At 30.8% G+C, this 13,973-nt stretch overlaps 1 protein-coding gene across 3 annotated transcripts; it reads right to left on the bottom strand.

Moving 5' to 3' along the window:
- On the bottom strand, window positions 1,616-6,950 carry LOC109358614 (serine--glyoxylate aminotransferase-like). Of its 3 annotated transcripts, none has more exons than XM_019602943.1 (6): window positions 6,830-6,950; window positions 5,870-6,140; window positions 4,452-4,736; window positions 3,539-3,905; window positions 2,942-3,152; window positions 1,616-1,940 (listed from the first exon to the last, which is right to left on the bottom strand). In XM_019602943.1, exons 2-6 carry the CDS (start codon window positions 6,072-6,074, stop codon window positions 1,803-1,805), a joined length of 1,206 nt encoding a protein of 401 aa, XP_019458488.1. In that variant the 5' UTR covers window positions 6,075-6,140; window positions 6,830-6,950; the 3' UTR covers window positions 1,616-1,802. The 3 variants fall into 3 exon arrangements, with proteins under 3 accessions (XP_019458488.1, XP_019458490.1, XP_019458489.1); XM_019602945.1 differs by having other exon boundaries at window positions 5,870-6,080; window positions 6,830-6,928; XM_019602944.1 differs by lacking the exon at window positions 6,830-6,950 and adding an exon at window positions 6,590-6,605.

Genomic DNA, 13,973 nt, shown 5'->3' with positions numbered 1-13,973 from the left:
TAATATTTTTATTTCATTTCAATTTATTTCTTAATATTCTCTTCTTTTGAAACTCACAAATTATTTATCCTACATTTTTTCATCTTTATTAAACAAATATATTCTCTTCCATCATCAAATGATGTATGATTTTATACTCATTTCATTTTTTCATTATTCATTTTTTCGTAGATTTCATCATTCATGAATTGATCCAACGATATATTCACTAATAGATATAATTTTATTTCATTTTTCACGAGCAAAGAGATAAAAGCTGTCAAAAGAAAAAAACTTATATAATTTTGAACATATTTGAATTCTCATAGTTTATTCACACATACTAAAGCTTTAGATACGATCCAAATTAAAACATATATTTTTCAAACAGACGGGGTTTCATTGTTGAAGCCTTTTTCATTATCGGATATCCTGGTAATTCATTTTGTCATTTTTTGTTATGAATTTCTTCTATATTGTTTGGAAGTTTCAAATTGTTTGTTTTCATATTATGGATATTCGATTTCATCTAATGAAAAGCATCGGTGCTCTTATTTAATTATCAATTTTGTCTAATTTGTTTATCTCTAAATATTAATAATGTTACAAATATATGATGGAAATTATGTTCTTCTTTTCAATTATTGATATGCCTTTCAATCTCTCAATCAACTTAAAAGTTTAGATTTTTACTTTTCAAGGTGAGAAATAACTTCTCCAACTTATAATCTTTAACGGTAATGCATCATTCACTTCCTCAAATTGATTTTGGTTTGTTCTCGAATAATATCATTTAATCATTTTTTAAAACTTAAATAGTAGGAATTAGTGAGTTATGATATTACAATTAATAAGGAAATCTATTGACACTCTACACCGCTTAAAAAATAATGGACAATAAATTTATTTCAAAATAATGATTTTTAATACTAATTATTTAAATAGATCTTAAAACATTCTCAATTAATATTATTTAATTATTTTTAAAACTTAAAAATGAGAATTCAATCTTATTAAAACATTTTCAATTAATATCATCTAATCATTTTTAAAATTTTAAAACGCTAAATAAAATATGTAGTAATTATGTTTTTAAATAATAAATCTTAAAACATTCTCAATTAATGTTATTTAATCATTTTTAAAACTAAAATAGTATGATTCCATTGTTATTACTAATAGAATGAGTTGTGATATTAAAATTAATAAGGAAATATGTTGATATCCTATATCGCTTAAAAAATGATAGACAGTGAATTTATTTCAAAATAATCATTTTTATTACTGACTATTTAAATAGATCTTAAAACGTTCTCAATTAATATTATTTAATTATTTTTGAAACTTAAATAGTAAGAACTCAATCTTATTAAAACATTTTCAATTAATATAATCTAATTATTTTTTAAAATTTTAAAATACTAAATAGAATATGAAGTAATTACGCATTTAAATAGCATATCTTAAAATGTTCTAGTACATGAGTAAGGAACTATTATTAATAGATGCAATTTGATATGCTCAGGGTAGAATATTTGAAAAGGAAAAAAAGTGTAGAAAAGTAACATTATCAGGAATCTCAAGATGTGAAGGTGAGAATCTTGGATTATATAGAAATTTTTTTGATGTCCATAAACAGCAATAGATAAGATCATTAGATGCAGTAACATTTGATATACCATACAATTAAACAAGCAATGCACTGATAATGTTCAGCCTCAAAAGAGTGCAAAAGAGATAAGAGAATATGTTTGTTTTACAGAAAACCCTGAAAAGAAAAGTACATACAAGAGAAATAATTACAAGTTTTGGGTACTGGTGACTCAAATCCTTGAAGGGATTAGAGGAATATTGTTCTGCAAGTATGCACTAGCAGCAGCAACTCCACTTCCAAGCTTCACAGGGTAACCCACATCTTTGAGTATCATTTCCACACCAGCAAGACAACCCAATAGTTGCAACTGAAAATTATATATTTAAACAAATAATTATACCAAGGCTAGCACATCTAAAGTAATGTACTAATGAAAAAAAAAAATGGATGCTCTAATAGTGTATGAGTTTTATATACTACACTGCACCATTTATGTTTAATTATCATTAACTTTCCAAAAAAAACTAATACAAATTAATGATAGATGATATATTAACTATGTATAAATCTTTACAAAAATATATAATTTGAAATTGAGTGTAATATTTATGCATCAGCAGTGTAATGATTTATACACATTGAGTACGTCATCCACCATTCATTTGTATTAATTTTTTTTGAAGAGTCAATGATGATAAAACATGAATGGTGGATGATGATGTGACAATGCATAAAACTCATACATCGTTAGTACATACATTTTTTTTCTCTCTCAGATTTCATATCTGATTAAACATTATCTAGCACCATAGATAATTTGATATCATCATCTGTGTGTGTGCAGCATTGTTGTATGTGCTGGGAACAGGTGTAGTGTTAAGTTTAAGAAGTTGAAGTCTTAATCATTAAAATTCAACTTTAAGGCTACCCTCTACAGAAAAGGAGAACAAGGTGGTGAATTTCTAAGTTGAGAAACTCATGCTTTGGACCAGAAAAGGTTAGGGAAAATATAAAGGGAGGAGGATGTAAGCCAAATTTGTTGAACTTTTTGGATAGAAACTCCTTTTAAATAAGAGTAAATAATGTAACAATATTATTTAGGAATTAAGAGCCACAAAAAAAGAAGAAATCAAACCATCACTTAGATCTGTTTGCGAGTTAGGTTTTAGAGGGAAAAGAAGAGAAAAAAAAAAGGCTTGAGACTCATGACATATAATTGTGAAATGACTTTGAAATCTCTCATTTCTTTTCCTTCCCTTTAGAACCCAACTTCTAAACAAACCTTTAACAGAACATCCTCATGCTAAAAGTAATAATGTTGAAAGTGTTTAGGGTGCTAATATCCTACAATATGAGAAACCAACATACCTCATTCAAGTGACCAAGATGTCCTATTCGGAAAACCTTTCCGGCCACCTTGTTTAATCCAAGTCCTAAGCTCAAGTTGTATCTCTTCCATGCCCTTTTCACTATTTCAGAACTATCAATGTAAGGAGGAACGACAACGGCGGTCACGGTGTCACTGTACCACTCTTCCTTTTGGGTGCAATTCTTCAAACCCCATGCCTCTACTGCAAGCCTGCATTTAGCATATTGAGGACTTATAAGATTCCATGTATTAAAACATAGCAAAAACTTCAAACTCCTTAAAACCATTGCTCAAAAGTAATAAAAAGTTAACAATGACTTTTTATTAAGGAAGTTTAGAGTGAGAGAATGTTGTAGAAATTTATCTGTGGTAAAGATTGGTCGAAATAACTTAAATATGAGTTAGTGTAAGTAATTTATTATATAAATTAAAGTTGTTATAAACAATAAGATAATAACGATCTAAACAATAACTAGCAAGATAAACAAAGTTAACTAAATCGTAGATAAGATAATGTTCTATCAATCCAAATATATCTAACAAATGTTGCCCTTAAATCATGAATAATGATTTGAATGAAGTAAATCATGTCACACCTGGTTGCGGTGCCTAATCGATTGTGCCTTAAAATAACATTATCAAGTCCTTCCTCAAATATCAGATCAAGAGCTGCTCTCAGACCGTAAAGCAATTGAATGGAAGGAGTGTATGGCCAATAGGTTCCCAACTTGTAGAACTTCAAGTAGTCATTCCAGTCAAAGAAAACTCTAACTGATTTTGCAGTTTTTGAAGCCTCAAGGGCTTTAGCACTTGCTAGGACAATACCTAACCCAGTAGGAAGTGAAAGAGCTTTCTGTGAGCCAGTAAGGGCCACATCTACTCCCCATTCATCCATACGGAAATCAAGAGCACAAATCGAAGAAACTCCATCAACAAGAAGAAGGGCCGGATGCTGGTATGCATCTAATTTTCCAAGACACAATATCAGGACCATTGCGTTTAAAAGAACAACGACAAATATAGAATGTACAAGAAAAACTAGTGTTTGGAAATAAAATTGTAAATTTTCAGAGCTGAAAATAGTTTAAAGAAAGCACATTTGCATGAAGTTATGAGGCTAGATAGTCATTGTCAACTTAATCTGTCAAAATTTTGTTAAGGGACATGAGATATAGCATTTTTTGGTCTAATACTGATTTTGCTGATTAAGTTTCTTATGCATGCGAAAGTCATAGGAGCTGATTTAAGGCAAATAGAGAAGTCCCTTTTGAGAAACTTTGATGATACTATTCTACAAAGATACTATTCTACTCCTGCTGCTGCCAATGTTACTAAAAACTTAAAACTTAAAAGCAGTTTTTTCCATAGTGAAGCAGTTAAGTGTTTGAATCTTTGATATGCTCATCATATAAAAGCATATCAAGACATTAGCGTAACATGTATGGTTATGGTTATGAACTTTTGGGACAAGAAAACACAATAACAGGTATCTTCTGACGACATGTTTACCGAGAATTTTTCTCACTGTGGCCAAGTTATTGGTGACTCCAGTTGCTGTCTCATTGTGAACAATGCAAATTGCCTTAATAGTATGAGCAGTATCAGAAGCAAGTTTCGATTCCAGAATGTCAAGATCGGCACCTCGGCCCCATTCACTTTCAACAACATCAACATTGAAGTTGAGGCGTTGTTGCTGATCAATCCAAAGCAAGCTGAATTGACCAATCAGAAAAGATACAATGCGATCTCCAGGAGACAATGTGTTTGTGAGAGCACTCTCCCATGCACCAGTACCTGAAACGAATGCAGAAAGCATTACATTATAAGAAGATAACAAAATAACCAAGTAAAACCAGATTTTTCCAAAACACACACATAAACAAGTAACAAACAACCACAATAACAACAACCAAACTTTATTCCTATTATATAAACAAGGAATAAGAAATATAAAAGTAACATGACACTAAATAGAACTGGTATTCTATAGTATCTTTCCTTTGGTTAAACCATATCCCAAAAGTGTGGACAACCTTTGCATTGTTCGAGAACCAAAACACAATTTTATAATTCACATAGGTATGCCATTTAACAAAAAGTGTCAGAAGTTCTAGAGTATTATATGGTTAGCAAAATTTGATCTATCTAGCTTGTTAGGAATGATATCATCTTCAACTCAACTCAGAAGTTAGCGCAGCAGGTGGTTGAGGCAGCAAAGGTGAAGTCTTTGCTCTGGATCATTGGAAAAAGGATAGATCAACAATGTCCTACTCAGAATGGGATGTCAATCCTTGTGCATGTCTTCTAAAATTTTCTTTACCTCAATTACCTTCAATAATCATATTTCTTTGTATTCTTTTTTCTCGACCTCAATTACCTGATTTTTATAATAATGTATGCATTTAAGTACATCTTTAATAAAATTGTCTTTTGCCGATAAAAAAAGTGTGAATAACCTTAGGATTAAATTGAGCTTCAACGATTAAGGTAGTTGATTAAACGTGTACTGTTAGAAAAAACTAATTAGGAAATATGAAGTGATTATTTACTATCCGCTACTCTAGAATTAAGAAGCATTTATTGTCATATGAAAAAGTTGAAAAGCCATAGAACTACAACCACTTAACATTTAGTTTTTTAAAGTAATACTAAACATAGAGTACTACAGTGGAGCAATTATGTGGAAGTCTCCGTAGCTCTATAATATATATAGGAGACTTCACTGTTGTATCAAGTGCATCAAGTAATAGAAATCTTCATCCAACATGTACTACTATGCATTTGAGTCATCCAATTTAAATAAGGTAACTAGTTAAGTAAACACAATCTTGATGACTAAGGTGAGAAAAATAAAATATAACTTATGTGACTAAACTATATGGCCACACAATACAATGAACAATTTGGCATATCTATGTATACAATACCAGTTGTAGGGATAAGAAATGGGGTTCCAGTAGTAGTCTTGAAAATCTTCTTGACATCTTCAAGCAGAACTTTTGTCATTGCAGGAATTGCTGGAGAGCGGTAATCCTCGTTGTTTCGGTTCATTGCTCGAAGAACCTGTTCGGGGATGTTGACGGGTCCTGGAACAAAGAGATGGTTCCTTCCGGGTCCATAAACATAATCCATCTTCTACTGCTTGAAATTTCAACCTCTTCTAGTTCAAGCAGTCCCTTCAAGTACTCAACTAATCACCTATATAAAAAATCAATTGTAAACTAAGGTATTAACAACTTTTTGAATTCAGATTGCAATGGATAAAATCAGACATAAAAAGTGTCGGAAAATATGGTGACAAACCCATTTAAGAGAGATTACATGTCTCAAAGGGTGTTTTATTCTCTATCGAGTCAATCAAATTTTAATAAGTAATATAAAAATGTTTAATTTTCTTTTTAGATTTTCTTTTTATTTATGTGGCAATATCTGATTGACCCGGGATAGGGAATATAACACCTTACGAACAAGTGATCTTTGTCCACTATTGTAGTATTAAAAGGATTATCATTGTTGCTCTATAAGAACTTCCATTGCAATAACAAAACCAACATAACCAACATATGTAGTCTTTCTTGTTAGTATCAAAGAGATTAAGATAGAACAGATATCATAGCTGTTAACAAAATTCAAAGAACTAAACTTACAACACTCAAATACACATGCAAAGATGGCAAAGATGGTCTCATCTCTCAACAACAAAGATAGCAAATATGATATATAATAATAGAGTGTAATATCCTAGTAGTGTAAAGATTTATATACAATCATCGTACTATTTATGCATTATCCACTATTCATTTGTATTACTTTTTGTTTAAGAATTAGTGATAATTCAAAATGAACAATGGAGGAAGCATATGAGATAAGAATAAATATGGGTTTACCTTGATGAAGGAGAATATTCAGTGACACTGAGTGTTGTATTGTGTGGAAGAGGGAAGGAAGAGGCGTGCCCCTGCCCCTACAATCATACATATCTTATATATAACTATAAATAAATTTTCTAATTATATAAAAAAGTGCAGATGAGAAAGAAAACTAATATTTATTAATCAACAATGCTAGAGAACCAATGAATATAAATTCTTAGCTAAATATCATCTCTCAACCATTTCATCCAACTTATAACATATAGTAATGCATTTTAATTTTTTAATTTACACATAAAGTTTTGTACACAGTAAATTATCTATTGTATATGTATCATTTTACATAATTAACCAGATAGTTTTACATCTTGATACAGTAATTAGTCTTACAAAGACTTATGCTTATATGTAAATAGTTCTTTTTTTACAGAATTTAAATCTTAACCATCATATTATAAGACAAACAACCTTATTATTACGCTCTCAATTATATGAGTTAAATTAAATTTGACATGGTTGGATAGGAGAAGTGAGAGAAGAATTTAACTAGCTTACAATATAGGGAAGTTTGAGGTTGAGATTGTAATATGAAAGATAAAGAGATAATAGCATGACAACCACACTTAACAAAGTGGTAGTGGTGGAGGGCAATGACCCATACAGCAATCTCCTTTGTACTTATGTGGTTTCCTTTTCAATCTTTGGCTCTATCTTTCAATGTTAGTCTGCTTAGTTGTTTATGTTATCCTCATCGTTTGTTTCTTTTTTCATTGTTGGCTTCATGTACTCCTATAAAATAATCTCAAATTTCTATATACCCCTAGTTACATTATTTAGTATAATATCTATAAACTTCTAGTGTAATAATTAAAAAACAGCTAATACATTATTCATTATTATTTTTATTTAAGAGTCAATATAAGTAAATATAGATAATACAATAACTATAAAAAAAACTTTTATAATATTAATGCATACATTTTTCACACTAACTAGAAGGAAAAATGAAAATCAAAATAACATATTCATATAAAAGCAAAGAGCTTTGAACAAAACAATAAATAAACAAATGCACAATTATCTATCTGAAGAAATAAAACAAATGTCCATTAATTACATCTTAACAACTTCAATAACTCAAAGATTGCAGGTTAGTTACCGCCATAACCATAGAGCTTTGAACAAAACAATAAATAAACAAATACCACAAAATAATTACACTTCTGCCTGCATCAACTAACATAAGTAAGTGTGGGTAAATTATTTTCTTTTCAAAGATTTTTGCTATGTCAACTTTGGCTCATATTCAAAAAAAAACAAAAAAAAAAAATTCAAGTAAGGGTAGAACTCAAAAGGATAAAAGAAATAATGGTCAAAACACTCTTTCATCTTGCACCAGCTTTCTTAAGAAGACAACAAGGAGAAGATATACATTAAAATAGTCTGAATATTGCAGTTTATTGTTTATTCATAAGATAGAATATATATAATATAATGGTATAAAATACTTAGTTATTTCTAAGGCACAAAAGTAGTGATCCTTAATTAATTAGTGGTATTTGATAAAAGCTATCATTGGAAATAAATTATATACATAATATAGAAATATATATATTTGAAAACGTAAATTAGAAGATATTTCTTAATAAGCTGTCATAGGATAGGATGGAGATGACTTGTTTCAAACAGTGTTCAATTTCATGTTCCAAGTTAATTAGAGTGTTCCATTTTATTACTTTTTGCTTTTAAAATTTTTATTTTATCTACATGTTAATATTTGATTGGCTTGGGATAGAGAATGAGACACAGCTGGAGACATCTGATCTTTATCCCTTGACATCACTCTAATTTTATGAACAAGGATATCATGTCTGAAACATGTCCCACACTAATTATATTGAAGCAAAAGCAAAAAAATATTAACATTTTTAGTTGATATAACATATTTTCATTAGCTTAGAATAAAATTTGAGATATGATTCTGAACATGAGATTCTCGTTCCAATTTTACCTCCTTGAATTGCTCATATACTTGGCCCTCCTTCTATCCTTTCTCAATTGGACATTAGTTTTAGCAGAACCTGGTTTTTTCCATATTATTACATGTCAATAAACATATAAGGAAATAATAACAACTAACCAAATCCACAAATGCTCTGAAAAAGGTTATGTTACACCAACCTTCCTTTCTTCCTTGAAAAGCTCCTCCGCCCCAAACCGTAAGGTTGGGGACAATTCATTCTATCAAAGCATGCATATGATACAGAAATTGTGTTCAAAGATTGAAAAACAAACTCCAAAACAATGTAAACTGAAATGATTCAATGCAGTCCATAAAATACAGTGGAAGATCATATACCCTCATCAGTTTCATCTTTTCATATTTACAACAAAGACATCATATAATACGATGGAGCATCATAACGAATCTACAGTTTTCATAAAAAATAATGTGAAACCGTTGAGGGCCACGCATGTTAAAAATTATTGAATTAGTAGGCAAATACATATACATATTTTAAAAAAAGAACCAAATTTCATGTATAAACATGCATGGCCTGATAAAGTTCCAGTTACCGTACAAGAAAGAAACAAAACCACTGGATATCTAATGTTGTTGAGCAGTGTTTTAAATTGGAGCAGCATTGTTGTTAGTGTGATTACTGATAGTCATGATGAAGATTATAATCATTGTTGTGTGAATTATTTTGTTATTAAAAAATATTTTTGTCTAATGTCATGATGCAGTTGCATTGTGTTCTAATGTAACCTAAATATGGTCCGATACGGTTACATCAATATAATTCAGTATCACGTTATAATTGCATTTGTGGTGTCATGACAATTGTAATATTGCGATTAGATAAGGTGATGTAATTTGTAATTTGAATCACCTTTGAGCATACTATTTTCTTCTTAGCACGTTCTAAAATATCTTCCTGAACACTTTTGCTGGTTACAAACCTATATATGTTAACAACTTCCTATTGCCTAAAAAGATAAACACAAGTGATGTAAGTATCTAAATCCTTTTGTTGATTGCTAATGAAATCAAATCAACCGAATACCCGCATGTCATTTTCTGGATTCCCATCTGAATCAAAATTTTACATAGAACGATGATCATCTTAAATTTTCACTAACCTGTTTATAACGGTTTTCTTCAAAAGACTTATTTAGTGAATATCCCATTTGGAAAAAGATTTTGCTCCTGACCTTGGCACGGTTTTGATGAAGACATCAATATTACCAAAAAGAATAAAAGGAAGAATATTTATGAAGACAATGAAGATTCAAACTTTAAGATATTCAAGATTTTTAATCTAAGTCTAAATAAGTACTTCTATCATATACTCTTGAATATATATTAGTAGTATTGCTCAAACTATTTTTAAAAGAAAATTGAAACTCTTTAAAAAACTTAAAACAATTTTCAAAAATAGTATATAACGTATTACTTCATCTAAGTAATAGGTTACAAGTGTGAAAAAAGAGTTATCCAACTAAACTGATCAGAGTAATTCATTACTATCTTTCTATCTTTGAGTAACAGATTTTCAATGTTATTAAAATTGAGTAACCGATTACTCAAGTTGTTGTAATCGATTACTCTAATTCGAAAATAAATGTTCAGTGGACAAAACATTTGGATAATCGATTACTCAATGTTGTAATCGATTACTGAGACCTGTTGCATCAGATTTTCAAAGTCAAAGTGAATGAGTTTCAATCCAAAAGACATGTTTTCATTCCAATTAATTCCTACCCTTTCAAATAGACATTTTGGCTGATTGGAAAGCCTATATAAAGGCATTGAAACTCACAATCACAACACACAACTTTCATACAACTCTTACACAAATTCTGAAAATTCTCTTACTATTTTTCTGCACTTTTGCACTCAGTTCTTAAAGTTTCAAAAGAGAATTTTTCTGAGTTACTTGAAGTAATTGTTTCAAGTTTACAAACTTATAAAGAACATTATTACTAAATATACTAAAGAGTTGTTTGGATTGCAAGTTACATCACTTTCATACTTGTAAAGGCAATTCCGCCATTGTTGAAAAATTCTTCATTATTATTGCAGAATACATTCTTTCAAGGATGTGATAAGAAAGGGGATTAGAATCACTTGAAAATGTGTTTTCCAAAAGTGAATAAGGATTAAGGAGTGTGTAAGGTACATAGAAATCTCGGGTGAGATATTGTAATTGCAACTCATAATCTTTAGTGAAAAAATCTCTTGTGTTGCAAGAGTACTAGACGTAGCCTTCGTTGGACAAGAAGGTGAATCAGTATAAAAATCCTTGTATATTCTCTTCTCACTTATCTCTTTGATTTTACTTCTTAATTTTCTGCATATATTTTCCGCTACACTTTAACTCTTGATTTTGCAGAAAAAGTGTCCATTATTTTAAGTCAACTAATTCACTCCCTCTTAGTTGCAATCTCATTCTTACAATTGACACCAGAACTATTTTTGAGTAAGATATTCTCAAACTTGATCCTACATCAAAGCTGGCCTCAAGATCATTTCGATGAGAAGGTTCCAACATCAACTGCCCTCCAAGCTTTGTTGGAGAGTGCTATGATTTCTGGAAAATCAGAATGAGAATCTTCATAGAATCTCAAGACTTGGATATATGGAACACAATTGAAGAATGACCATATGAACCCTTCACCGTTGTGAACAGTGTAAGGGAAGTAAAACCCAAATCTTCATGGAATGATGAAGATAAGAAAAAGGTATAGTATGATCTCAAGGCAAAGAACATTCTCACTTCAGCATTTGGCATTGATGAGTTCTTTAGAGTATCAAACTGCAAATCTGCGAAAGAAATGTGGGATACTCTAGAGACTACACATGAAGGAACGAATGAGGTAAAAAGATCTAGACTCAACACTCTTTCCTAAGAATACGAAATGTTTCATATGAAACCAGGAGAGAAGATTCTGGATCTTCAAAAGAGATTTACTCATCTCACAAATCATCTTCTTGCTCTTGGTAAGGTCCTATCAAATAGTGACTTGAACTTGAAAGTTCTAAGATCGCTCACCAGAACATGACAACCCAAGGTAATGACCATTTCTGAAAAGAAAAGTTTATCGAAAATGTTTTTGGCTTTGTTATTTGGAAAATTGCAGGAACACGAACTAGAACTCAACCAACTTGACCAACATAAAGAACAGAAAAAGAAAAAGAAGAATATCTCTCTCAAGGCAAGATTAGACAAATTCGAGTCATTAGAAGATGAATCTGATAAGGAAGAGATGGAAGACATGAGTCTTTTTGTGAATAAATTCAGCAAGTTCCTCAAGAGGAACAAATGTGCTAGAATTGGACAAACAAGGAAATTCACCAAGAACAATGATGCCTCCACTTCCAACCAAAACTTCACATGCTTTCAATGTGGCAAAGCTGGTCACATGAAGATAATTGTGCTAACCTAAAGAATAATTCTTTCAAAGGGAAGAATGAAAAAAGAATGGACGAAGAGCGTAATTGCTTGGGAAGACAATGACATTAGTTCCGCCTCTGAACCTGAAAATGAGGAACTAGCACATCTCTTTTTAATGGCATCTTATCATTCTGATGATGAAGAGGTAAATGACACTCAACTATATTCTTCTGAATTACAAACTGCTTTCAATGACTTGCATGATGAATATGTCAAACTTACTAAAATGTTTCTAAAACAAAAATCTGAGTTAGATGCTTTTAGAAACAAACCATCATCATCTTAATGTCAAAACTGTATCACTCTTGAAAATAAAGTTTCAACTTTGAGTCTTGAACTTAATAAAATAAACAAGAGTAGTAAAAGTTTGGAAAATATCATAGGTGATCAAAGACACTCAACAGACCGAAGAGGTCTTGGCTATTCAAAAGCCATGTTTCTAATAAACAAAGTGTCCCAACTAAGATAAGCTTTGAAAAACAAAATATCCATGTTTTTAAAAATAGTAAAAATAAATCTAGGATACATGCTCATCAACTCACATGTACATATTGCAAGAACCTTGGACACACATCAAATACGTGTAATATTAGAAAATATGGTGTACCCCTAGGTCATTTTAAATGGGTTGAGAAATGTACTAACTATATAGGACCCAAAGAATATTGAGTACCTAATAAAACTTAAATTGTTTTGTAGGAAAATTTGAGAGCCACCTGCAACTTATGGTACTTGGATAGCGGTTGCTCAAAATACATGACGGACGATAGAAAGAAGTTCTTTGTCCTCACTCCAAGGGACAATGGATATGTCACTTATGGTGATAACAACAAAGGAAAAATTCTTGGAGTTGGTAGAATCGGCAAGCCACCCTCAACAACTATAGAAGGTGTATCATATGTTGAAGGACTCAAGCACAACCTTCTAAATATAAGTCAATTATGTGACAAAGGCTTCCATGTGGCATTCTACCCAGATAAGTGCATCATTGAAAGTAAGAACTCTAAAAAATCTAAACTTGTTGGTAAAAGGATAAACAATATATATATGATTGACATAAATTCATCTTTACCAATAACATGTTTAGTTGCAAATGATAATCATGATGCATGGCTATGACATAGGAGAATTGTTCATATACATATGGACTATTTGAATAAACTTATTAAGAAAGACTTAGTTGTTGGTTTACCTAAAATGAAATTTGTTAAAGACAAACTATGTAGTGCTTGTTAAATGGGTAAACAAACAAAAACTTCTTTCAAACCTAAGCATATGGTTTCTTCTGATAGACCATTGCAATTACTACATATGGACTTGTTTGGTCCCTCAAGGACAAAAAGTTATGGTGGTAACTACTATGCTCTTGTTATAGTAGATGATTTTTTGAAATACACTTGGACACTCTTCTTAGTTCATAAGAATGAGGCATTCAAAGCCTTTAGTGTTTATGCTAAAAGAGTCCAAAATGAAAAATCACTAAAAATCGCTGCTATAAGAAGTGATCATGGGGGAAAATTTCAAAACTCTTCTTTTGAAGAATTCTGTTATGATCTTGGCATCAGTCACAATTTTTCTGCTCCTAGAACACCACAACAAAATGGTGTTGTAGAGAGAAAGAATCGGTCTTTAGAAGAACTGACTTGTACAATGTTGAACGAAACTAACCTCCCAAAATATTTATGGGCTGATGCAGTAAG

Source organism: Lupinus angustifolius, chromosome LG10 (genome assembly GCF_001865875.1).
Source record: "Lupinus angustifolius cultivar Tanjil chromosome LG10, LupAngTanjil_v1.0, whole genome shotgun sequence".
NCBI lineage: Eukaryota > Viridiplantae > Streptophyta > Magnoliopsida > Fabales > Fabaceae > Lupinus > Lupinus angustifolius.
Note: the sequence above shows the minus strand (reverse complement) of the source record. Positions and strands in the feature narration are given on the sequence as shown.

Bases quoted from the DNA above. Each gene is read 5' to 3' on its own strand.
- LOC109358614 (XM_019602943.1), bottom strand. From the start codon at position 6,074: ATGGATTATGTTTATGGACCCGGAAGGAACCATCTCTTTGTTCCAGGA. The intron at 4,737-5,869 runs GTATTGTATACA...CATTCGTTTCAG, and splicing joins ATTTCTTATCCCTACAACTG to GTACTGGTGCATGGGAGAGT. The intron at 3,906-4,451 runs GTAAACATGTCG...TTGGAAAATTAG, and splicing joins CACAGTGAGAAAAATTCTCG to ATGCATACCAGCATCCGGCC.